Source organism: Pelodiscus sinensis, chromosome 15, assembly GCF_049634645.1.
Source record: "Pelodiscus sinensis isolate JC-2024 chromosome 15, ASM4963464v1, whole genome shotgun sequence".
In the NCBI taxonomy this organism is placed as follows: domain Eukaryota; kingdom Metazoa; phylum Chordata; order Testudines; family Trionychidae; genus Pelodiscus; species Pelodiscus sinensis.
In genome coordinates, this window is record NC_134725.1 from 18,722,149 (window position 1) to 18,748,402 (window position 26,254).

Sequence of the window (26,254 nt, forward strand, 5' to 3'; positions counted from 1 at the left end):
CTGTGCTAGATCAGCTGATCGTCAGCACAGTGCGGCAGCCTTTTTTATTTTAATGAAGCGGGGATTATTTAAATCCTTACTTCTTTGACTATGCCGAGTAAACTATTTTACATGGCTCCGTCGACGGAGCCATGTAGTCTAGACGTACCCACATTGTTGACTCATTCAATTTGTCATCCACTATAACCACCAAATCCTGTTCAGCAATACTGCTGCCTAGCCATTTATTTCCCATTTTATACTTGAGAGTTTGATTTTTCCTTTTTTAGTGTCGTATTTTGCACTAACTTGTGCTGAATTTCACCCTGTTGATATCAGACCAGTTCTCCAATTTGTCACAAACAATTTTAAATTCCAATCCTTTCTGCCAAAATGTTTGCTACTCCCATCTTGATGTCATCCACAGATTGTTTAAACACACTCTTAACTCCATTTTCTAAGTGATTAACTAACATTTTTAGTTGTGCCAGACCCCGGACAAATCCTTGTGAGATCCCATTAGATACATCTTCCCAGTAAGACAGCGAACCATTGACAATTATTCTGAATATGGTCTTTCAACTAGTTATGTATTCATCTTATAGAATTTTAATTTAGATCACATTTCCCTAGTTTGATTATAAGACTTATGTGGAAATATGTCAAAATCAAGATATATCATGTCTACCAACGAAACCTGTAACCAGTCAAAGGAGGAAATTAGGTTTGTTTGGCATGATTTGTTCTTGAATGGTAGATGTAAGCAAACAACAATTTTACTCATGAATTCATGTAGTTGGTACAGAATCCCTAGTCTCCATAATGGGATGAACTAGACACCAGATCTGGGTCCATCTCCAATTCCTGAGTATTCATCACAGCCAATATTATGCTATTATACACATGTACTAAAAACTGATGGTTTGTACAATCCAAATAAAATTGAAATTTTCAATTTAAATAGAATAAAGATGTAAAATCCTGTTTAATTAGTTAACTGGTTAAACGGGGGAGGGCTGAGAAATCGGCAGCCTCATGAAGGTGAGGGGACTGCAAGGGGAGAGGGGCTGCTGATTCCCAGCCCGTGCAGGCTCACAGGCTGGAAGTTGCAGGCACACACTGGGCAGAAGCAGCAGTGGGGGTTGGGGAGTACACCAGTCCTTTCCTGCAGGGTTCCACAGACAGAAGGCTGCTCCCAGGTAACTTGTTGATTTTAATGGGTGATGCTTACTGGGTAGTGGTTAACCCATTCACATCTCTAATATTAACCAGGTTTGACTGTATAAAACAAACAAGTCAGAAAAATTTAACTAACGGACAGGATTTCCCTCTCCTTGCCAACAGAAGGGCCAATCTACAGACTAGCCACTTCAAGACAGTAAGTGTCACAAAATAAAAATGACCAATTCAGAGATCTTTTTTCCATCAAGGGATTTCTTTAATAGATTTGGTTCGCTCATCAATCTGTTATTTGAAACCCTGCTTCCAACTATAGCCGCATCCTCTACTGACAGAAGACTCCCAATTCCTGCCTTCCATGTCCTGTGTTTTCTCCTTCATCATCTGCTCAGTTTATTTTCACCTTAACACCTGTGGAATGGTTCTAAAAGCAAAGCAAAGGCACCATGCTGTATTGTATTTTTTTTTGTTTTGCACAAGAGAAATCAATATTTGCACGATTTGTGATATTCACTGACAAAAAGGACACTCTCTAGAGGAGACAATCAGCCAATAGAAGTTTTATCAACCTACTTTATAATGATTCTAGCAACATAGTTTTTCTGACATTGGCCTAGAAATTGGCTTTTTCCTCAGGACCTGCTCCAATTTAACAATCATGTTTTCCCATTAGCTCTCCCTCTCATTCCCTTCTGATTCTCAAGGACTCTGCTCAGTTCCAACCATCAGAAGTGTCCTCCTTGCCACAACCTGTCCCAAAAATGTGCCATGTTCTTCATGTAGGGGAAAAAAGGGAAAAGCAGCTCTTTAAACTTCCTTCCCCACTGTGAACACAGCATCCTGAATGATGCCATTCAAAACTTTTTCTATTAGATGGGACCACTCCATCACCATTCCATCCCATGTTAAAAGATTTATCCACAAATAAGCAGCCTTAAGTTGCAAGTGTTGCCCAGCCTGGGAGCATGGCAGAAAAAGGCTATTGGTTTTCAATGAGATCCAACGCTAGGCAAACTATGCCCTTACAGGCTACTCTGACATACTTTTAAAAATGAACAGCCAATGGTGGAAAGCAGCTCACATTTTTAAAACACTAAAACCTTGCTTGAAAAATTGCATCACCAGTTCCATTCCACATGTCAACCAAGTAAGTTATCCTGGAGCAAAATACACTAACATAAAGCAAGGCCAGGGGTGGACCACAAGTGGATCACAGGCCTGATGCGGTTTGCTAGGGTTAGCCTGTTGGCCATGCATCACCTTCCTAGCCAAAGGGAGCTGTGAGTGGCAATACCTGCTGTGCGCAGATAACCCCACCAGGGTTAATTCACGTGTTGCTTATTGCCCATTCCTGAGCCAGACATTCATCCCAAACTCACTTCTCTGTTTTTAATGCACTAACTTGTTTTGACTAGACACTGAAGAAAAGGTGCCAACACTGATGGGTGTTGCTACTTGAACACAAGTAGCTGTTTATTACACAAAGATTTATGATTAAGTTCCTGTGGAAATCAATCTAACTTTCTAGAGATAATGGGAAACAGGACTGCTCCTTTTTTAGTTCTCAGTTTCTTAAAGCCAACATTCATACTAGATCAACTGAACTCACTGATACATTTATGACACATTTCTATAAGGCAGGGGTGGGGAACTTCAGGCACAAGGGCTGGATGTGGGCCCTGGCTTGCCTGGATCTGGCCACCCAAGGCTTAAGTATCCCCTCACCCACTCACCCACACTGGGGAGCCCACAGTAGGGAAGTTAACTATTTGTTATTTTACTAGTCAAGTAGTTGATGGAATTTCCATCGACTGCTCAATAAGCTCTTCCACATTCCTCCTTTGAAATGTGCAAAAGCCCCTGCCGGAAGTCCCACTGACTGTGGGCTGCAGGCGGCATGCCAGCTTTGAAATGTACAGCAGTCCCTAGTGGGGACTCTTGTGCATTTCAAAGCAGAAGTGCAGGATGGAGCCTGGGTTCAGTGGGGAACTGAGTCCCCTGCTGACTCCAGGTTCCATGCTGTGCTGCATTTGAAATGCCACATGGAGCCAGAGGTCAGCGGGGGACTCCCCAGCTGACCCCGGACTCCACGTGGTGCTGCCTTGGCGTTTCAAAGTGGCAGTGCCACACAGCTGATCCCATGATCAGCCATGCAGCACTGCTGCTTTGAAGTACCCCCTTTCCTACCTCTATCTGATGGAGGCAGCGGGGAAGTGAGGGGAATGGACTAGTCGACTGACTATCCGATAAGCATTTGCTTATCAACTAGTCCTTAACATCCTTAGCCCACACTGGTGCTCCAGCTCTCATCCACTCCTCCACAGAGCTGCAGCACACAAAATCTACCAACCTGGGACCACCTAGGCTCTGGTGTGTGAGGGAAATGTAAGGAGTGTTTTTTTCCTTCTCAGTCAAGGGTGTCTCACTTTGCTTCTCACCTTTTGTGCGGCCTCCAACTGATTTTTCTGTGGGTCAGCTGCGCCCAACCCATAAAAGGTTGCCCGTCCCTCCTATAAGGGAATTGTGGCCAGGAGTTCTTAAGGTTGCTCCTTAGCTGGCCCAATGAATCCTAGGGAAATGGACTTTAAAATTCAGGAACCCTAACAGCTCTATCTCCTAACAGTCTGTTAATTACTACAATGTTCATTTGCTGCTGTGCATGAACAGCTCTTGTTAGCTACTGTAGTTTTATTTGCTTGCATGAAGATTGCAGCAGAAAACTCCCTTTAATATGGCTTTAATAATACATGAAACAGCTAATCTCTAATTGTTGGTTTTTGAACAAGTACTTCATTGTGTCACCGAAACCAAATGCATTTGATCATTAAAATTTGCGTGATTTTTCAATCTTCAAAATGAGATTCTGCCTCATTTGAAAGCTGATTTCATCAATTAGGCTCCATGGCCCAGAACTGACCTTAGCTGTTAACTGTCTTCAAACTGCAATTTTATTTTGTTTACATTTCTAAACAAATCAAAATAGCAGCAATCTTGTTAGAACCTTCTAGGCCCAAGAATTATTGCTTAAACTGGCTGTTTTGCAGGAAAATTCTTGTAGAAAAAAAGTAATAAAAGTTAATTTGTTTTTTTTCCCCACAAGTACACTTCAGTAAATGGTTTTTCATGTCCCTCATTTCCCAAGAGGAATCATCCATCAAAATGATGATGGGATTAAACTTTTGACCTAATCTAGTATGTTATATGTAGCCAGACTGACATCTCCATATAGTTTACGTTTGGGTTCCTCAAAATTATCAAAGAAAACATTTTAAAGAGCATGTAATCTTAGCAGAAACAATCCAATATAGTAACAAGCAGCGGAGCAACAAGATTAGGAAGACAATGTGGGTGAAATAGTATCTTTTTTGGAAAAACGTTGGTCCAAATAAAAGGTATTTCCTCACCCATCTTGTTTCTCCAATGTCCTGGTACTGAACACATGTACGGCACCACTGCACAGGCCACGAGACACAAAAGACACAGCCACAAAACACTGTCAGCAAAATCCTTCCCCAGCATTTTTTTTTGTTTGTTTTTAAGAAAGTACAAGTTTGCACAAGATACATGTCGCCGTAAAAATCTTGCGTGTACATTTTTCTCTGCCTGGCATCTACATTACAACCACACTTAGCAGTAAATTAAAGGGCTGAGGCTTGCCTTATGCCATACATGTAAAGTCTGTTTTTCTTTCCTTTTTTATTCTGGATTGCTCAATTCTAACAACTAATTATCAAGCCCATTCGTCCAAAATGTAAAGTGCTCATTTAAGCACTTAAAAAAACTCACACAATTAAAAAAAAAAAAAGCTCAATTCCTAGAACAGATTTCAAGCCTAGCCTAAATTTTTAATCCTTAAACGGTCTCTTTGCTCTGCAATCAAACCATGGGCCCAGCTCTGAATCAGTAGGTGCATGAAGGCTCTTTTCATTTTCCAAGAGTGCTAAGTTTCTTGCACAATTAGGCCCCGGATAAAAAATTAATATAAAAGGACAAGTCTAGCAAAAGAAAGACAAAATTTCCTTAGCAAGAAGTGCCAAGCTGTGCCACTGGTATAAACCAGTGCTTTGATCAGGGCTGGCCTTACCATGAGGTGAACTGAGGCGGCCACCTCAGGTGCCAGACTGGGCGTGGGGCGCCACTAGGATCCAGAGAGTAGAAAATTGTGTCTGCGGCTGGTGCATATGTATTCTCTCTGCAGTACCATGAGAGGAGTAGAACAGGAAGAAGGCAGAATTGAGACCTTTCAAAGTTTTGGCCCAACTGAGGGAGCATGGGGGCGTCATTTGAGCTCCTCGCCTCAGGTGCCAAAATGTTGTGGGCCAGCCCTGGCTTAGATTGAGGCAAATATATCAGTTCATAAATAACTCAATCTCATCGTCCATAAAATATTTGATTCCTACTTTAAAAATTAAGTGTGTAACTTTTATAACACACCACCTCTGTAGTCTATGGTGTTTCAATAGAGCTCAAAGTATTTCATAAAGAAGGTCAGGAGCAATAGCCACATTTTATAGATAGGGAAACTGGGATACAGAAGGATAACATAGCTTGCCTAAGGACACCTAGCAAGTCAGTGGTAGAACTGGAAATAGAATTCTGGCACCATAAGTCCCACATTGCCTCCCTATACACAATATAACTTATACATGCAACGAGGGTGAGCTAACATTTTCTTTCATTCATTTTCCTTGCCTTTTTTCTTTTCCTTTTTTTAAAAAAAGGAAGAAAATGAGAAAAAAGCTTGTGTGCATTAATTTTTCATTTAGACGCACTTAAATATTGGCAGTTATATCTCATCTAAGTGAATGGTGCTTACAGAAGACAGTTTTCTGCAGGGCAAAGTTAATAAGGCAACATTATATAAGTGTGCAGGACAAAGGTTGTATCTGTGCAATGGAAAGACAGTTTTATTTTAACCAAAAGCTTGAGATTTGCAGAAAATTGCAGTATGCAGCAAAAATCACAAGAGATCCCCAAATTATCCCCTACATCACCACTGGAAAGAGTGCTATGCACCAAATGTTGGTTAGGAGATTTCTCTTCTGCCCACAGCTAAAATACACGCTCAATGACAAAGAAAACCGGAGTGTCATCCATCAAAATCTGCCTATGACTGTCAGCCTCTGGAAGCCCTGGAAAGCTATCATAGCTGCTGACTGCAGCAGGCCAAATTACCATTATCAGGGAAGGTCAGCCAGCAGTGGATGACATAAAACCCCCCAAAGACCATAAACTAATGCAAACTACTGGGGAGTTGTAAAGCTGCCAGTCAATGGCAGATTGTGAGGAAAGTATAGAAAGGAAGAAGACAGCACTTGTAAATCTCCTAAATTTCACACTCTACACAACACCCCATGCTTGTACCCATTGTGGAGAAAGTGCAAAATTGTGTTCTATGAGTGAATCCCATGTTTTTTCTTTGAAAGGATGCATTTCCCTCCCCCCCCATCCCCCAACAGTTATCCCTCTAATTTTTTATGTTCATGTGTGGAGTGAATTTTGTTATGTGCACATACATCACGTCTATATTAGTGCACATAATAAAATTCATTTCACACATGGACGGTGTGTAGCAGAGGTGGGACAAAAGGGAACAGAGTATGGAGGGGGAGGGGCTCAGGGCTCAGGCAGAGGGTTGTGATGTGGGGGGTGAGGGCTCTAGTAAGAAAGGGGGTGGGCTACAGGATAGAGCTAGATGAGAAGACTGAGGTGAAGACTGCCCCAGGAAGAGAGAAGACTTCCCCCTCCAAGTTTCTCTCACGGCAGCAGCTTGGAACCAGGTAGTCATGACAGCACCAGCAGGGCTGGAAGGGTGCCTGTGTCCTGTCCGTGGCAAGTCCGGGGCAGCAGATCTGGTCTGGGACTGGTTGAGAGAGGCAACACTCTCTACAATGGAAGGTCTGCGCTGAGGGAGAGGTGTCTCTCCATCACAGTACCGAGCCCATGTCGGGCTTGAGTAGCAGCTGCGCGGCCATACATCTTAGAGGGAACTTAGACCCTAGGCCTAATCTGCCTGCATTATCTCCTCTGACCAGTTTAAGCAACAGAAACCCACATTGAGTGCTATACATGGGAAGAGAAGCAGCACAATGACACACATCTATATTTCACTGAGTATAAAAGGTATATGAACTGTATATTATTCATTTTGCAAATCCCTCTAAGGATCCCCACCTCCCATTTTCCTTATTTTCAAGATCATAAATACAGATTAGTGTATTACCTTTTGCTGCTTCAGACCGCTTGGGCAAATCAAGTGTATCAAAGTTCCTGTCCGGATCTCCATTTTTCTTTCCTGAACATAAAATAGGACAGTAAATGACAAAGGGTTTCAATGCATGATAGAAGAGTTATTATACTGTGCACCTATAGTAAGAAAGATGGTAACAGTATCAAAATTTACACAGTACAATTCTGCTTTCTTGGTATATATTCGGCCTTCAAGCTGCACACGTAACCTTTGTGTCTGTATGAGGAATACAAGTCCAAAACTGCACACCTTCTGGCTTGATTTTCAAAGGCTCTGACTATCTGCAGTTCCCTCCAATTCAGGGAGTCTCATGGGTTGCTCAGCAACACTGAAATCCAGGTCATTTAGTTTCACTGACAAATTATTTGCCTCATTCATAAATTCAGTTGATTGCACCTTTATCAACAACATAGACAAACATTTTTGCCTCAAGTTTTCTAGATGTACAAATGAAGCTTTTTGGTCTTGTTTTTAGTAGAAGACACATCTTGACTACCAGATTCACTGACAAGCTATATTTTGGAACAAGGATGAGGCGGAGAGAGAAATGGATGGCCCCCTTTTAATTCTTTTCACTGAACTGGTCTCGCAGAAAGGCCTGTGTTTAATATATGGCAAAGAAGATGGCAAATAATCTTAGATTGTCCTTCAATCAACACAGCCTAATTCTAACTGCTTATTAGAAACAAAGGAAAATTATTTTGTGCTTTAAACACTGCGCTAAGGGACAGGGACAGAGTCATACCATTATATTAACTTTAATTTAAAGAAAGTTTAATGTAGCTGAAGGGATTACTCTAGACATTTTGATAAAATATGTGCAAAAATGGACTTTCTTGTGCATGCCTGAACTGAAGCTGGGCTCTGAATTCAGGGCTCTGAAAACAGAACATAAGAACGGCCACACTGGGTCAGGCCAAAGATCCATCTAGCCCAGTAGCCCATCTTGCAGCAGTGTCCAATGATAAAAGCTTCAGAAAAAATTAAACAGAAAGGGCAATTATTGAGTGATCCATCTCTCATTATCCAATCCCAACATCTGGCAATCAGAGGCTTTAGACACCCAGAATCTGTATAACTGACCTAAGCTAATTTAGACCTCGTTGTTCTGAATGTATAGGATGTTTTCCACTGTGCATTACTTTGCATTTATCAGAAATCAATTAAATCTACCATTGTTGCTCTGTCACCCAGTTTTGTTAGCTTTCTTTGCAACAATTCATAATTTGCTTTGGGGTGACCTATCTTGAATACTTCTGTATCATCTGCAGATTTTGCCACCTCACTGTTTACCCCTTCTACCAGATGATGTATGAGTATGTTCAACTGCACTGGTCCTGGTATAGATCCCTGATGGACACAGCTATTTACCTTTCTGAAAACTAGCCAATTCTTTTCTTTCCTGTCTTTTAACCAATTACAGGTCCAAGAGAAAATGACCTTCCCCATAATAGCTTATCCCATGCATCTGAAGTTTGCTTGTTTGAAAAGTATGTTTTCTTAGGTTGTACCAGATTATAGAGCCCAGTCGTCTTATCTGCCAAAAGTTCATACTATCACATTTTGTTCCATTCCTTTTGAAAAATGTCTTTGCTAAAATGAGGGATGGGAATTAGTGGTAGCCCTAAACCCTCACACCAATTCTTGGGCCATGGAAAAATGCAGTAATATGCTGCTGAGGGAAGTGGTGACACACAGAGGAAGACAATATGCCAGGCATTATGATGGGATGCTACTTTTTATGGTGACAGCTGAAGACTGCTCTGTTGGTCGCTGCTCAGAGATATGAAAAATCCCACAACAGAGGGAAAGAGGAACAGTGAAGGGAAGGTGGTTTAAAATTAACGTGTGGAGGGAGCTTTAAATAAAGACAAAAGAACTTGCCTCCATTTTACCTGCAAATTTTAGTTTGGGTAATAATTTTACTGCAGTTCTATTCAGTTGTGTGTTGCTAGCACTTGCAAGTTTCACACTCAGGACACTACTCTGGAAATAAAGCTGTAAAAAGCACCTTACTGAACAGAATGGTTCAAAGCCCTATATGTTTTAACATACATCTTTGTTGATTTTTTTCCTGTTAATCCTGTCGATTTAGTATGATAAGGAAATGGACTCGATTCCACACCACCTGGTGCATCATCAATTGAATCACTAATTGCATGCAAACAAGAGTCATTCTGTGCATGATCTCTGAAGACACAGTTCACGCAGATGACACAGAGCCTATTTTAGGCTGAACAACTTGTCACGCAGAGGATGCAGAGTGCAACTGCTTGTTTATTAAACAATATTTCTTTCACAAAGACAAAGCATTCCACCTGTGCTCTGTAATTCTTAATGACAGCCATTCAGTTTCTAGGCAAGGAATAGGTGCTGGCTTTCACCTATATGCAGTCCTCAGTGGTTTGCCACCTGGCCACATGAGAAACAGCTTCACTTTTCATGTGATATGACAGCGGCTGTAATCAGCTGACAGTTTAAAGGGAAAGCATTACATTTCCAGGGATGAGAATCATGAATTCTGGAAATGACACCTTTGAGAAGCAGGGGTGGGACTTAGGCAGGGGGATTTGAGGCTGGCTTGGGACAGTTACTGTTGTGAGTGGATTACCTAGCTGTGGATAGGTTGCTAGGTGTCCGGTATTGACCCGGACAGTCCGGTATTTTCGCCTCCTGTCCGGAAAAAAAATTCAGAAAATACCGGACACCTAAAATGTCTGGTGTCTTCTGATTTTTTTTTTCCCAGCTAGGAGGCAAAAATACTGGACACCAGGCAACCCTACGACACTCTCAGCAACTGGGCCCAGCCTCCCGACACCCCTAGCTCCCCGCCCCATGACCACCTGCTTACCTGGTTCCACAGGGAAGCTGCAGTTTTGGCTTGATCAAGAAAACAAAATGGCCATCGGCAAAAAGCCTAAAAATCAAGAGGAAGCAATGCCTTCCCTAGGTCTTAGTGCTCAACTACTCCCGTTTCTATCCCTATTCTGACTCTGCAGGCACTCTGAAAGGGGCCATGCTGTTTTAATTCTGTTTATTTAATTTATTAATTTATTATTTATTTGCTTAATAACTTTGGTCTCCCCTTTTTTTTGCCCCCTCAACAGAATTTTTTTTTGGGGGGAGGGGTGTTCGGTATTTTTGGTTAAACCATCTGACAACCCTAGCTATGGATAGGTCCCTGCCCCATGCTGCTCCTGTTCCTGTGTTGCCTGGGGGCCAGCAAGCATGGCGAGAGAGGGGCATTCCAAGCTGGGATGCCAATGTCCCACCAGGAGCCTGGGTAGGAACATGCCTCCTACAACCTCCATCTCGTCATTTACATCTGCCTGACTTCCAGTTGCTTAGCATGGGATTGGTGACAGTGCCAGCCTGCACGAGAGCCCCCAGATCCTCCTTGAGAGTGTGCCACTCCTCCTCCAACTGCAGTGGTGCACCGCAGCGCTGGCCAGCTCCTTCTTACCGGCGCGGCACACCAGGGCCCATCTCCTTACTCTCACCTCTGCCTGCTGATTCACAAACTGCCAGGGCTGGGAAACTGAAGATCACATGCTAAGGTATCTACATTTCCAGGGTTCTTCCTGAAAGGAGGAGCAGATTAGGAAGGACAAGTCTGTGATGTAGAGGGAAGAATCAAGAGATGTCTATGTGGGGACGGGGAGGCTAATACAATTACAGCCTTTTTAAACCATTAAGCTGTATTGATTTAAAATGTTTTCTACAGCACCCACATGAGAGAATGAGCACTTGTAAAACTTGATTAAATTTAATCCCATTTTAAAATCTAATTATAATTTTATCATATCACAAAATTGGGTGGCATGAGTCTCTTCCCCATCTGATGTCTCATACAACTTCTTACAACATAAGATTAGTCCTGTCCTACAAAAGTTCAGCCTTGAGCCCCTGAGAAATGCAGACATTCCCACAGTGACAGTCACAGAGCACCTCCATGCTTAAGAATTCCACTGGCAAGTGACAACAAAACGTTTTAAAGAACAAATCTTGTGTTTTTGGAATTTTTTTCCTCCTTCCTGCCTCCAACAACAGAAGAGGAAAGAAGATCTAGGCCCATCTGAAGCACAGCTCAGAACCTCAGCAAAAGACAGGTAGATTTTAATATGATTGCTGATAAGCCTGCTTTTTGGGACCGGACTATAGGAGCTGGCACAATATTCTGGTGTGGGAAATACTTGCTTGTGTAATACATGATTTACAATCTTTTAATCCGCAAAATTAAAGCTTCTTCCTTTATATAAGGCATTATAAAAATATTACTCTTGTTCATGTACTGTCATCCTTACCAGGTCAAATGTTTTCTAAAAAGTTGGTAAGGAATTCAGGATGTAACTCCGTGCTACCTGCAACTAATATTTCAGTGTTCTTCCCACAATGGTCGTATGCTTCCCTACAAAGCCCTAAGGCTATCCCCTTGTCCCCTTTCCATTTTATACCACACTTCTCTCAAGAACAAAATCTCACCCATCATCTTTTTGGGTAAAAAGAACTGAAAGGGAGAGAGCCCTATAGAGGCCAGTCAATAACACCCAGTTAAACATGAAGTAGAAAAATGCCCAGTTAAGTGAACTTACTGCTTCCTGGGGCTGAGTTCCACCTTAGTAACACTCCTGCTCCTCAGCCTGATAAATGGGAAGTTAGAAAGCTGGGCCTTCCTAATGACATTGCAAACCAGCACTGGCTCTTCACTTTCGTGCTCTTCTGTCCATTGTACCCGCAGCAACTATCACCGGCCATCCCCTTAAGCCCATCCCATTCCAGCAGCTACCACCAAACCAATAGCAACAAAAACACCATCACTTCAAGCCAGAATGCGAACTAATGAATCATCAAAACTGTCAGGTAAGAATTATCCCCATTCTGCAGAATGGGAAACAGATGCTCAGGTAGGGTAAGTGATTTGTGTAGGATGACAAATGGAGTTAGTAAAGAGCTGGGAACAGAACAGGGATTACTGGCACCCATTCCCATATTCAGATCATGGATTAGACTATGTCTTCCATTACACTTAGTGAAACGAAGTTGCCCATATAAGTTATCTTGACCCCAGGCTTAGAACATCACTATAGGACCAAATTCCCAAGTGCAATCCCATGTACTTGGATGAACATGGCCCTGTATTCATTACTAAGAGCACTCCCCTTCTAAATAGCACCAACAAGACTGAAAAAAGCCCCTTCATCAGATAGGCTAGAGATCTCCAAGTGACAGCAGCAGAAATGAACACTAGGAAAACAGAGCTAACCTTTTATTGTAGGCATTAGGTCAGTGAGGCCACTATGTAAACTCTAATCCTTGCATGGAAAAGGTGAACAAAGTAGATTATAGCAATGTTGGACAGAGCACTGGAAGGACTCACCTTGATTGAACCACTCCTCTAATAACCAGAAAAGCAGAAAAGGAAAAAGAAAAGTTTACAGGAAGGAAGAAGATAAAAAGGAGCAATCACAAAGAAGCAGAATTTCATAGCACAAATTCAACCTGAAATGTACAGGGCTGCACTAACTCTCACTAATCAAAACACTCCCCCTTCCCTCTTGTTCCTGCTTGAAATTATTTTTCCCTCTGAAGGTTCTTTTTTCTTTTTAGTTATCTCAAAATATGCTGAAGGTAGTGGGGGAAAGGAGGCAGAGATGTTTGAAATGCTATGATCAATGATCATGAAATAAAATAAGAAAACATCACAAGATATTTTTAAGGAAAAACTGAAATGATCTATTTTCCAGTGCTAGACTCGGCAAGAAGGATTGATAGTCTAGATTTTCACAGACTTTTATAAGTAAGAGAATTGTTATTGTATTTGTGTTTTTAAAAGCAGACTTTCAAATAGTGGTGATGGGGGTGTTTTCTTCTTTTTTAATACTAAGCCTGCCTGTTCCTCTCAACCCTTCTGATCTGCACATCACCAGCTGGGAGCTTTGCATAGCTACTAGTCAATTCCATCTGAGAGAACAGCATGAATTTTTACGGCTGAGCGCTGAATGGGAAAAGTGCTAAAACGTGCTTGGAAAAAATAATTGAGATTTTCTGCTGAACATTGTGAGCTAAAACTGAGAGACCACCAAATATCCGCATCTCTCACTCATGTCAATGGCAGTTTGTCCTCAAGGTCCCTCAATTTTGGCACCCTTTTCTCAAACTTTTTGGCTGATAAATTGAAAAACCCTATACAGACAGAGCACATATATAGGGCTGGATTGGATCCTATGGGACATGGACAGACACCTGACATGCAAGAGTGGAGAAGTTCTCTAAACATCATCAGTCTCTTCACTCATCAAGATGAAAACCATGAGCATGCTCACTCTCTACACAGTGAATATATTTCACATATCAGATTTTTTTTTCACCTGCTTCTACCCTAGTATTTTTGCTCTCAAGTAGCAGGATTATATGACCTCACAAATAGAAAGAGAAAAAACAGCCCCTGTGAGTTAATTGTTTGTAAAGAAAATCATATTACATTTTCATATATACAATATATAAATCCTGGCCAAGCAAGTAATGTTTTCTGCCTCCTCAAAGAGTTTTTCCAATTAATAAAGACCTATTTTTTTATTTAAAATTGCATTAGGTCAAACTGAAAACAGATGTAGTTACTATGATACATACTACAGTAACTATGGTAGTACACTGAAGTAGAACAACTTAATGCCAGATATTTAAGTTTAGTATAGTACAGGGACTACATTTTTAAACCTAGGAATATAGATTAGGGCCTTCAAATTTGTGCATGTAAGTTAAAGCAATTCAATACTTGGCCAATTATCAATATAAAAAACTAAACAATATTTAGCTACTATTATCTATACAGGATGAATCTCTCTCATCCAGCACCTTCAGGACCTGACCAGTGCTGAACCAAAGAATTTGCCAAATCATGAGAGGTCAATATTGTTTAGCAACATTACCAACACTTCCACTGCTTACTGGGCTCTTAGAAGACTTTTAGGGATAAATTAGAGCTAATTAACAGCAGAGAACACTGAAAGCCAGGACTGGTGGCTGTAAACAAACTTTTAGACAGGGGGAAACTTGGCCACACCCACGATAAGTGGACATTCAGCTAATTAAAATCATGCTGGACTATGGATGTTGCCAGAGTAGAGAGGTTCAGCCTGAGTAGTTTTGAGCACACCGACAAAAGGAACTGTGCCCCCAACTTGGAAACTTTAGCAATTCTCTCTTAATTCAGTCTGGAAGTTGCAGTTCCTAAACTAATGAGGAAATGTGTAAGTTGAATGTCAGTATTTGAAAAGAAAGTTTACTGAGACTTTATTAATTCCCTCTTGAGATGCAACGTATTTGTGACACCCGTGCCCAACTGGGAGAGAACAGGTCTAAAGTGATTGACAATTAAAAGCTACCGGAATCACATTTGCAATTTAAATGAATGTAAGAGTGAAGGCATTGTGCTTTTTTAAAATATGTGATAGATTAAAAAATATGAAACTGGCAGAGACAGGGCAACCATGCATGGAAATCAGAGTGTACTTGGCTTGTTTCCAGGTAAGTCAGAAAATGCTATGGAATAAGATAGATGGAAATAACGTGAAACTTTCCAGGGATGGCAACAGGGGCACATGATGAGACACAGAACACACCAGTCTTTGTCAGCAGTGGACATGAATGGGTCTGGTCATACTTCAGTGCACAAACCACTTTTGTTAAATGGATGTTACATACATGTATCAATGAGAGAATAGTTCCTAAAATATTTAGCAAGAATGAACAGGGAAAATTAACACATGCCCCAAGTACTATGAACATAAAATCAAAGGGTTAGAAAACATGCATTTGTTTAACTACACATGTGAGCAGTTCCATTGGCTCCAATGAAATTACTTATGTGAGTAAAATTACACAAGCTTGCTTGCAGGATCAGGGTAATACATAGAAATACTGCAATGTCACTAAGAACCACTCTTGTTTATGAGACAGCTATTGCACACACCTTTAGCTTTCTTCCCTCCAAAGCAGCCAGCATCATCTTTCTTCTTTTTCTGAGAGCCTCCTGTGCTCGTAGGCGGATTTGCATCTAGCTCTTGGTACTTGTCAGCTCCTGGGACCTCTTTGTGGACGTGATAGGAAAGGTTTCGCATAATGCACACACAGTTCTCCACAGACTGTTAGAAGAGATTTAAATTGGGGAAAAAAACAAACATACCCTCATATTGCAAACTTTAACATTACTGAGGGGAAGGAAATAAAAATTCTACTGGAGGGAAGAAAGTTTTCAAAGTGGATTTGATCAAATAATATTACTTTAAAGTTCCATTAAATCAATGCTCTAAATTTAACTCCCTTCATAAATGAGCACCTATGCAAGTTCTTGGATCAAAGACATTACCTGATCTTATTCAAAGCATACAGGAAAGTACCCAACGGGTTGTGTTCCAAAAGTTCATTGGTAAGTTGGCTGTTTGGAACCGGGAATGCATTTTCCCATAGAAACAAAAATGGTAGTTAAGTTTCCAGGCTGGCCCACAAACATCTATTTAACCTATAATTGTAGCTGATAATACTGTATATTCGTAATGAAAAATAGTAGAAATAGCTCTTTATTTGGCTTTGAATGCTGGAGCTTGATGAAAGACAGGTTTAATTCAAGGAGGATGAGGAGGTAGGTGGAAATTCTGAAGGGGACTTCTGGGTTTCCCCTGCCTGCCGCTGCTCCTCCCCCATGGGCTGCACCCAGCCTCTACTCAGCAGGAGGCCACAAGCCGTGCCAGCACATGCCAGAGGACTCCGGAGGAGGAGAGGTGGCCATGCAGCCAGTGGCAGGAGAGAAGTGGCAGCTTCCCCTTCAAAGTGTCACTTCTCTCCAGCCACTGGCTTCATGACCACCTCCTGTTCTTCTTGAATCCTCTGGCCAGCAATTGTACAGCTTGCCACCACCTAGGCCTCTGGCCTGCTCCCCCGAGGCGAACTTTTGTTTGTATATGCGGATGTTCGTAAGTCGGATGTTCGTAACTTGGGGAGTGCCTGTAAAGATTTACTAGAAGTTCAAATGGACTATAAAAGAAGCACAAGGCAGTTACTATATATCAAACATTTTCTTTTTCCGATTCATAGTGTGGGAGTATGAATGTATGTAAAATATGGGTTAACTGAAAAGACATTTAACCTCATGAATTCTTATTGGTTAGTCAACTATTCTGTATTCCCCGGGGTGAGTCTGGCAGCCAGTGTGCTCTGGTATCACTCCTGAGGGGCCCCCTGTCATCAGAGGCAGCAGTGTGAGGTGCTAGATGGGAGCTCGGCCACAAGGGGAGACCATTTAAAAATCAGCTTCCCTCGCGGTGGTATCCCAGAAAAGCAATACCATGTCCAAGGAACATGTCTGCTTTTTGGAATAATTTTCGAAAAAGCGGACGCACTCTTTCGCCATCCCTGTAAACCTCATTTTACAAGGAATAAGGGATGTGTCAAAAGAGCACTTTTTTTCTCAAATTTGATGCCATGTAGATGCACCAAATTTCAGAAAAGCCTTTTTCAACAGTAAAGTGGAAAAAGATACGTTTCTTTTTCTGACTTACCATTGCAGTGTAGACCTAGCCATATAGACTGAGACTCATTACTTCGAAAAAAATATCAAGCTAAGATATTTTATACAACCAGCAAAGTATTCAGAGTAATGAAGTTCTACCCCATTTCCTGATTTCACAAGAACATAAAGACAAATGTGATAGAAATGTAGCTGTGTTAGTCTGGTGTAGCTGAAACAAAAAACAGGACTATGTAGCACTTTAAAGACTAACAAGATGGTTTATTAGGTGATGAGCTTTCTGGCCCACGAAAGCTCATCACCTAATAAACCATCTTGTTAGTCTTTAAAGTGCTACACAGTCCTGTTTTTTGATAAAGACAATCGGCCTTCTGCCTCTTAAGTTGCTTACATGCCATGGGATACGGTAAAACCATATGGGCCAAGCTGTACCCTCAGACAGCATTCAAAACTTGCTGATTTCTGTGGGGGTAGCGTAAGAACAGAATTTGGGCTTGGAACAATACATATGATATTGTCTTGACAAGACTAAGTTCTCTTGGGTGGGACTGTTTCCTTAGCTATATTTTATACAAAGCCCAACATAATAGGGTACCAATTATGTCTTACAGCACAAACATAAACTAACCAACGAATAATTAGAATAAAATACAATTGCATTTACTGTGGCATTATATTTCCCTTTGTGCCCCCCCCCAATATTCCTTACCTGCATTCGTCAAGCTAACAAAGGCATCACACTGATACCCTAACTTAAAAAACTAGATTATCTTTCTAGAATGACCTTAGCCAAAAGACCTCTTTTGCATGAGAAAACAAAACTCACTTTTAGTGAATTCAAACACTCATTCTCATTCAAACTGTGCACACAAGATCACCTTGTTATCTGTATCCTTCTTGCCTATTGCTGATTGTAGAGCATGAAGGAGAGCGTCCACTAAGCCATCACACTCTCTTAGTCTTCTGCGAGCTTCTGCTCCATCTGAACTTACATTCCTGACAAAGAAGAAATGCAGAAGAAACATTTAGCACTGTAACCTTTACAATAAAAACCAAAACAACACCACTTTTTTTTTATATTCATGAAGAACCCATTGGATTGACTCTGGGAGTCTTGTTGAGAAAGTCCAACAAACCATAACCTGCAAATTATTAACTGTGAATGAAAACTGGATTTTATAGATGTTACAGAAAGTTTGATCAGTTCATTCTTCTGATTTCTATTGCAGCTGAAACCTCATGGTATTCCTTCTCAACCAAATTCATCTGAAGTAAGAGCACTATCTCAGCCTATGAAGCAGAAGGGTTTCTTGCATGAATTTTATAATCTTAAATCAGAAAGATCATTTGCAAATGATATGCCTAAGGATTTTTCAAAGTTACAGTCATCCCCAAACCAAAGACTCCAGAGTAGCAGCATATTTCCAATGAATCCACAGGAATTTAAAAATAAAAACAGACAAACCTCTTCATGTATATCCTGTTTTTAGTTTGAGACAACAAATTAAGTTTACCACTAATGCAAAGGGCTAAGGTTTATTTAATCTGAACCTAAACATGGAGTATATTTTCACTTTTACTGGCAATAATTTCCACCAACATAAGCCAGAGATTACCTGTAAGACTAAAAAAGGGTATTTTCCATTACATGATCTCATTAGTCAAAAGTAGGGCTGTCAATTAACACACATTATCGCTCCTGTGATTAATGCAGGGCAGAATTAACATATTAAAATGTTTTTAACATGGGTTAATTGCAGGTATTTCTGCTGCACTGCCCCTTTGAGTCCCCAGCTGATCCTGGGCTCCTTGCTGTGTTGCCCCTTTGAAATGCAACTGCTGTGTTTCAACGGGGCAGCACTATCAAAACTTGGGATCAGCTGTGCAGCGCAACCCCTTTGAAATGCTGCCACAGAATTTCAAAGAGGCAGCGCTGCACAGAGCCTGGGGTCAGCTGAGGACTCCAGCTGATCCTGGACTCCCATGGCACTGCCACGATGGTGTTTCAAAGGGGCAGAGCCGCTCAGCTGATGCTGGGCTCCCAAGTGCTGCCTCTTAGAAACACTGTCACAGCATTTCAAAGGGGCAGCGCAACACAGAGCCCAGGGTCACCTGGAGTCGTCTTGTTATTTAACAGCGCGATTAATCGCATGATTAATTTTTTTAATCGCTTGACAGCCCTAGTCAAAAACACACATGATAAAATTGCACAATTGCAAAAATCAAGATTGTGGTTTCTTATGCATATTGCATATGAATAAGAATTTGCTTCCAAAACCAGGTGAAATTAGCATGCAGAAACTTTGTACTAAGGAAAGCAATAGGCTGCACTGTCTGCAGAGCACTGGCCTTTGCTGCCTTTGAATACAACTTCAACACTGAAGTCCTTTCGCCTCTTTTTTATTCTTCTACTGGAACAACCAGCACCTTATTTAAAAGGGAGACTCAGACCCATAATATGTATGGATTGAATTAGCACTTGTCTTCATTGCATTAGCAGCTTGAGTTATAGCATAAGTGTTGCTCCTAACATAACTTCCATCAGCCAACAAAAATGGTTCTAGCTCACATTAAATGGTGTTTTAATGTGTCCTGTACTAAAAGCTGTTCAGCTGGGAGCTCCCTTAACACAAAGCCTGTCCTGCCCCGGACAACTCAAGCACCCTGGAAGAAGCTAACGAGTGACTTAGTGTGGGGGACCCCAGCGATGACCCACATCTGGTAACCACCATAGCGGTCTAGATGAAGCAGCACCAACAGTTCTCATTGAGTGACTACAGCCCTTGCCTGGGACTTTTGGGAGGAAGTGGAGGGAGAGAGGGAGGATACAGAGAAGTGGTAGACAAAACAGCATTACTACAGCAGGGGTGACTACAAGTCACCACAGTTGTTATTGTTAGGAGACATGGTGTAAGCGACCCATTCTGGGCTCTACAGAAATGTCTGTCATATGCTAGAGGTTGGCTTTTAAGTAATGGTGTATACAAATTCCTTGGAGGAAGGGCAGTAGATCTGCCATTCCCTTTCACTCGCGTGCACACACCCACACACCCACCCACTCATCTGGAAGACAGACTTTAATTAATGCTGCTTGCCCAACTGCTTCTGCACATTGCAACCACCATTCCTCTCCTCCCCTCAGCACCCATACGGAGTCCAAGATGGATTCCAAGAGCAGGGAAAAGTTTTTTAACATGCAACACTGACCAATGTAGGTCACGGCTCTGTGTACACAAAGCAGGTATTATTAATAGAAGCTTACAAGCACCAGCGAATGCAGGATTGAGGTGGAACAAGCTACTGTGAGGTGCATAGATTAGAATAATGTGCTTTCCTCACATGGGTCACTAATATGTAAACACATACAAAGGCAGCCTAACTAGGGATGTTAGATATTGGGTAATTGAACAGTCATGTGACTGCATGAAATCTTTTCAGATACACAACTATTCAATAGCCCCCAGAGGTGGGGCCAGCAGCCAGTGAACTCCTGGCCCTTCTTCTGGGGAGCCCCCTGACACTCCACGCTGCTGCCTCTGTAGCTGTATCTGAGGCAGCAGTGCAGGGTGACAGCAGCCCCTGTCCATGGGGAGGTGAGGGGGGGTCCAAGCTGCCCAGGGATAGAGGCTGGTCTGCATCTCCCAGAGCAGCATCTGTCTGCAGTGAACTTATGGGTTAATTATCTAGTCCAGTTTTTCTCAATCTTTTTTATAAAGTACCCCCTTTTTCAAAAAGAAAAAAAAGGTACCCCCAGTGCCTACAGTTTTCAGATGCACACAATTTTTTTTCTAACACTGCAACACATTTGTTTAAACAATTTAATTGTAGCCAGGCAGACATAATTTTTGGGTGTAAAAAGTACAAAAATAATAAAGCGCTGTAAAATGTAAAACAAAAATTCAGTTTTCTCCAAATTTCAGTTGTGTTGATGTACCCCCCAGACTTCTCTTGAGTACCCCTAAGCGTACCCGTACCACTGGTTGAGAAACACTGATTTCTAGTCAACTACTTGTTGACAATCCTAAATTTAAACCTTTTAAAAACACTGTCTACTGCACAGCCTACGAGACAATTCACTCAGTGCTTGTGATCCTAGACCAGAACTAGAAGTCTGCACAGGGACACTGCACAGTTCTGAACATCTACACTATGCTTTTCCATTCCACCATCATCTACAAGCAGCTTGTGCGCTCTTCTTTGGAAAGCGCATCACCACCTTCTCAGGATGACAAACCGCAACTGAAAGGCCACTTCACTGCATTTTGAACCCATTAAGGTGCTTGTGTCCCCAAAACAACAGATCTATGAAGAACAGCAGTTTGCAAAGTTCATTCTTTAGAACTGGCCTTTCCACTGTGCAGATAAACACCACTGATGGAAATGGTGTGCTGTAATTAATTGCTGGGCAAACACTGTCAGCACCTTCAAACACAGATTGTTTCTCTTCTGGGTCTCTCACACTCTTTCAACTAATTGCATGTCTCTGCCAATTTTATATTACAACTATATATTCCAAGCAGTTCAAGAGAATTTAGCTTCCCCATATCCACTAAAATTAAAGGGAATGAAATTGCAAAATGATTCTGCACCATGCGTGAGTACATTTTTTAGAAACCTTGCTCCATGTGATTGTCACTGAAGACAGACATGTACTAATATGAAAAGAAACATAGCCAATGTGACAGCTTCAGGGTCTTTGAATTTCATAACTCCATATTAAAAACATTAGCTCTCAAAAGTCCAAGTTACGGAATCACTGCCCTTTTCTATTTGAACCACACAGCCAATTTTTCTTCAAGTATGAGTACTGCCAACATTATTCAATGTAATTAACAAATTAATCATTTCCCACATCTTTATGGGCACGTTGTGATATTAATTAGATAACTGAAAGGAAACATTTGCTCAGAGACCTTTCAAAATATGAATACACATTCAATTGTAAATTGCATGTTATATAGCACATTAACTCTTTATAGTTAGAATGCAAGTAATGTAGGGACAAATAAATCCTGTTCTCAAACCATAATACACATTTCAGCAGGCAACTGCCAATAAAGGGAAGGAAAAATGTGTGGCAAGGATGATTTTTAATGGGATGTATGGAAAGTAGAATTCTATGTGGTATTTTTTTTCTTCTCTTGTACTCATCCAATACAACTTAAAGCCCAACTGTGAACTCTAACTTTTAAAACTGAAATTAGGATTCAAGTTCTTTATGGTACCTTACAGCAGTTATAAGTATGACGATGATAGATGTTCTGCCTTCCAGTACATTAAAATGGAGCACTACTTGTTAAGCAGAAGGGTGACAGATATACAATGAGAATGGACCACCTGGAGTTGCATGTCCTACTTCGATTCCCCTATTATATATTTTGATTCTTTTTATTTCTAAACTTAAGAAAAACTGACAGAATTGTAATGAAGAAATGATCAGATTATTCCATACAGAATTTCTTGCCTCCCTCATCTTCTCATTATCCATTCAGAAGAGAATTTAAATAGGTCATTTATGAGAACATACTTTCAATAATGTTCACATATTTTGTGGATTTAGCTCTTAACAATTTTAGGGATTTTGTATTTTCCTTTCATTTTTATTTTTCCATTTTAGGATTAATGTAAATGTATACACATGCACAGGCATACATTTTGAAAATATACCAATAAAGAAAAACTCACTGTCCATATCAGAGGTACTTTGTGTATCTTGAGTTAAGGAGCTAAAGTACTGAAATTTAAGCCACAATTGCATTAAAAGTAAATTTTCATATATATCAGATCTGTACATTAGCATGCGAAGAACTAAAATAAAAACACTGATAAGATGGGTGAGGTAAATGTCTTACTAGGCCAGCATCTGTTGGTGAGAAACAAACTTCTGAGTTACACAGAGCTCTACTTCAGAGTGTAGCTTGAATGTTTGGTCATCTCATCTCAACAGTTGGTCCAATACGCTATATTACCTGTCCCTCCCCGCCCCCCTCCACACACCTTCTCTCTCATATCCTAGAATAAAAATAAAATGAAGAGACTCAGATTAGTAGATTATTGATGCTGTAAAGAAAATGGATTGAGCATCACCAGATGTCAGAGTTTGAATGTCAGCACTAGCACATAGCAAGGCTGCTACAACTGGCTATATTCCACCTTCCTTTCTGGAGCACTACTGAGAGGACCATCCTCTCTCTAAAACTCACTCATGGAGTTACAGCTGCTTTTGTAGGCTCCTGATGTTTGGGATTATGCCCAGTTGGGTCACTGAGTTTCTGCCCATTATGGCAGTTAGACAGCCAAGCACAATACAGTTGTAGGCATTAAAGAGAGTTTTATTTCAGCTCTGAGCAGACAACCCTGTTTTCTCAGGGGACAGTGCACCAACAGCCTCACAGGCTGACTAAATCCACATAGCCCAGATCCCTTCCTACCCCGAGTGCTGTTTGGGTAGCTCAGGCAGTGCAAACAAAAATGAGCTTGGGGTTCCCCTTTCAAGAGGAATACTTGGATGGCCTTGGCCTAAACATGTGCTCTGGTAATCTCAATATAACATGGGAGTAGACTGCATCCAGTTGTGAGGGTTTTTCAATCCGGTCCTTAGTATTACCAGTCCAGTGGGGCTAAGGCAAATTCCCTGTTTGCTATGGCCCTGTGCCGCTCACCACATTTAGAACCACAGCTCTTTGCTCAAACAAGTTGTGCAACAACCCACCTATACTGCAACTCTATGCTGACATATCTAACGATTTATACCATGTGGATAAAAGTCAAAGGGTAGTCATTTTCTGTTCAGAAGGAAAGCTTCTAAACAGAGCTTCTAAAATTAACTCCTTTCACAAGTGTGATAAAAATGAATGCATCTAACAGACATAAAGAAGCATTTGTAGACTTCTTGGACAAAGGAAGAGGAGTAAGCTTCCCAAGGGCTTAGTGATTACAGATCCAGACATATCTGAACTATGTGAAATATGTGGCAAACAGATTTGTATCAGGTACAGAGTTATGCTTTTCACCGATGACAGCTAACACTTCTAGACACAAACACACCTTTATACATCTAACCAACAGAGAACTGCAGTCTGTGTTCATGGGGTATGAGAGAGGCAACACAATAAAATATGGGGCCAGAATTTTGACTGGGGCATATCTGCATACATCTAAAGTTTGATAGAGCTAGTATGATACACAAGCTGAGCATGGCATCTGGGCTCAGCAGAGGTTTCAGTAAAGTCTGGGATAGTTTTCTTTTGTGGAACTTAGAGCCATAGAGCTCTGTGCCTAATGTGCCTTTTCAAACATTCATGAAGGGGAACATATTGTTACAGATAAAATAAATCTGCCTGACTGTCCAAGTGAATGGGTACCAAAAAAAATGCTTTAGCCTTTTCTATATGCCAGTGAAGACAATCCAGCTACTACATATCTGACTGGCTGCATCCTTGCTCCTGGCATCTCTAGCTGTCAAGAGGAGATTTCGGTCTCTTGTGCTGTTAGCACAGCACCTTTTCACCAGCATGAAAATTGATTTAAAAAATATTTGGGGGAAAACTCCAGTTACTGAAATCTGGCAAGAAGTCTCATTGGCCATGATGTAAGATGTTACTGGAAGAAATCCTATGGGCTGTGCCATACCGGAGCTCAGACTACATGATCTGATGGTCCTTTCTGGCCCTAAGCTATGAATCTCCTTAACCCTTTGATCACAGAGTTTCAACTTCAGAGTTCCGCACAGAGATACTGAACAGACAGTTTGCCCTCAATACTTTGCTCATGTCTCATCCTGCCCAAGGAACTCTGTCTTCTTGTCAATTCCCGTTCTTCTGGTCTTCCCAATAGAAGGCCACAATAATAAAAATAATAGAGAGCTTCAAACAACATTAGACTTTTTAAATATTGATAGCATCTCTTTAAGCCATATTGGAAAAGGCCAATGTTAATCTTAACAAATAAAGATTTCAGTGGTAGCCTCGTTAGTCTGTTTCACTGAAACAACAAGGAGGCTAGTGGCTCCTTACAGATTAAGCTTATTCCATAACAATATGGTTAGTCTTTAATGTGCAATTGAACTCCTTGTTGTTTTAACAGATGAAGATGCTCCTAGGATAATCATAGCCAGGAATACACCCTAATTAATGATTCTGCTAGTATTAGTATAAACGCATGACCAATTTCATGTAAAAGCAACAAAGCGCAGGAACAGTAGTATGCAGAAACTCACACCTGGATCTGACATTTCCCGTTGTCCTCCCTTTCAGCTCAAGGAGAAAGTGACCTGAATATTCTCTCACGCATCTCTAAAGTCTTGTACAGTGATCTGTAGGCAGGACTAATGGAAGAGGATTTATATAGTCATTTAAATATCTGCTTTCCCTAGGAAAGCCAAACAAAGGAACTCTGAGTAAATGTTAAAAAAAGTAAATATCTCCCAGTGTAGAAACTAATTACTGTAATTTAGTGAATATACCCCACACCTGAATATGCCCTGTGGTTTTTTCTATTTGAGTAAAAAAAAATCTTGTATACCCTGCACACGAATATAATCCACGGGGTATACAAGACTTTTCTGTGCCGGGGGTATATTTGCTATGGGTATATGTATGGTGCGGGAGGAGGACGGGGGGGGGGGGGGGGGAGGGGATTAGTCACTCACCGCCCCAGGTTCCAGCGCAGCCGCCAGCCTCCAGGTGGGGGAGGAGGAACCACCAGCCTCCTCCAGGCGGGGAAGTGCTCACCGCCCAGTTCCTGCCCAGCTGCAGGAATAGGGAAAGGGATGTGCACTCCCCCGCTCCTTCCTGTGGCTGCGCAGGAACCAGGGGGTGAGCACTCCCCCGCCCAGAGGCTGGATGCTGGCAGCTGCGCAGCCACAGGAGATGGAGAGCTCACCACTTGGTGAGTAAAAAAAATTCTGTATACCCTGCACCCGAGTATACCCTGTGGGGAGGGGGGGGGGGGAGAAGGGATGCAGGGTATGTAAAAACTAATATAACCCGCAGGTTATATTCGCTAAATTACGGTTTATTAGTAATCTGGTTTGCTGCCATGAAAGACTATGGAAAAGTGAGGAGGATGTGAGGAATCTAGTAATAAGAATTGCACAGGCTTCTAAATTATATCTAAGTCTCCCTGTAACATTTAAATTTGCCCTAACAGAGTTGATTTTCACTACCTCTGGGCTAGGTGTGCAGCCTCTGCTGTCAAAGCGACACAGAAATCATCCTCAACAACATCATTTTTAAAGCCATTATATGCATGGCATTTAATATGTATTCTTTCAATGCAATAAAATAAATAAATAAATGCAATGATATTTTGAAGAACGG

At 41.3% G+C, this 26,254-nt stretch overlaps 1 protein-coding gene and 1 long non-coding RNA gene across 18 annotated transcripts in view; one reads left to right on the plus strand and one right to left on the minus strand.

Annotated features, from left to right (window-relative positions):
• LOC142818491 (uncharacterized) overlaps positions 1-9,640 on the plus strand; it is a 44,256-nt gene extending 34,616 nt beyond the window's left edge. Inside the window, exon 3 of the long non-coding RNA XR_012895982.1 lies at positions 9,504-9,640. This is a non-coding gene — a long non-coding RNA (uncharacterized LOC142818491). The remainder of the gene's footprint in view (positions 1-9,503) is intronic.
• ARVCF (ARVCF delta catenin family member) overlaps positions 1-26,254 on the minus strand; it is a 592,161-nt gene that overhangs the window by 61,240 nt on the left and 504,667 nt on the right. For all 17 annotated transcript variants that reach the window (XM_075898313.1, XM_075898316.1, XM_075898325.1 and 14 more), the window contains 3 exons: positions 17,813-17,930; positions 15,381-15,552; positions 7,382-7,453 (listed from right to left, as the gene is read on the minus strand). In XM_075898313.1, coding sequence (XP_075754428.1) covers positions 7,382-7,453; positions 15,381-15,552; positions 17,813-17,930 — 362 coding nt within the window. The remainder of the gene's footprint in view (positions 1-7,381; positions 7,454-15,380; positions 15,553-17,812; positions 17,931-26,254) is intronic.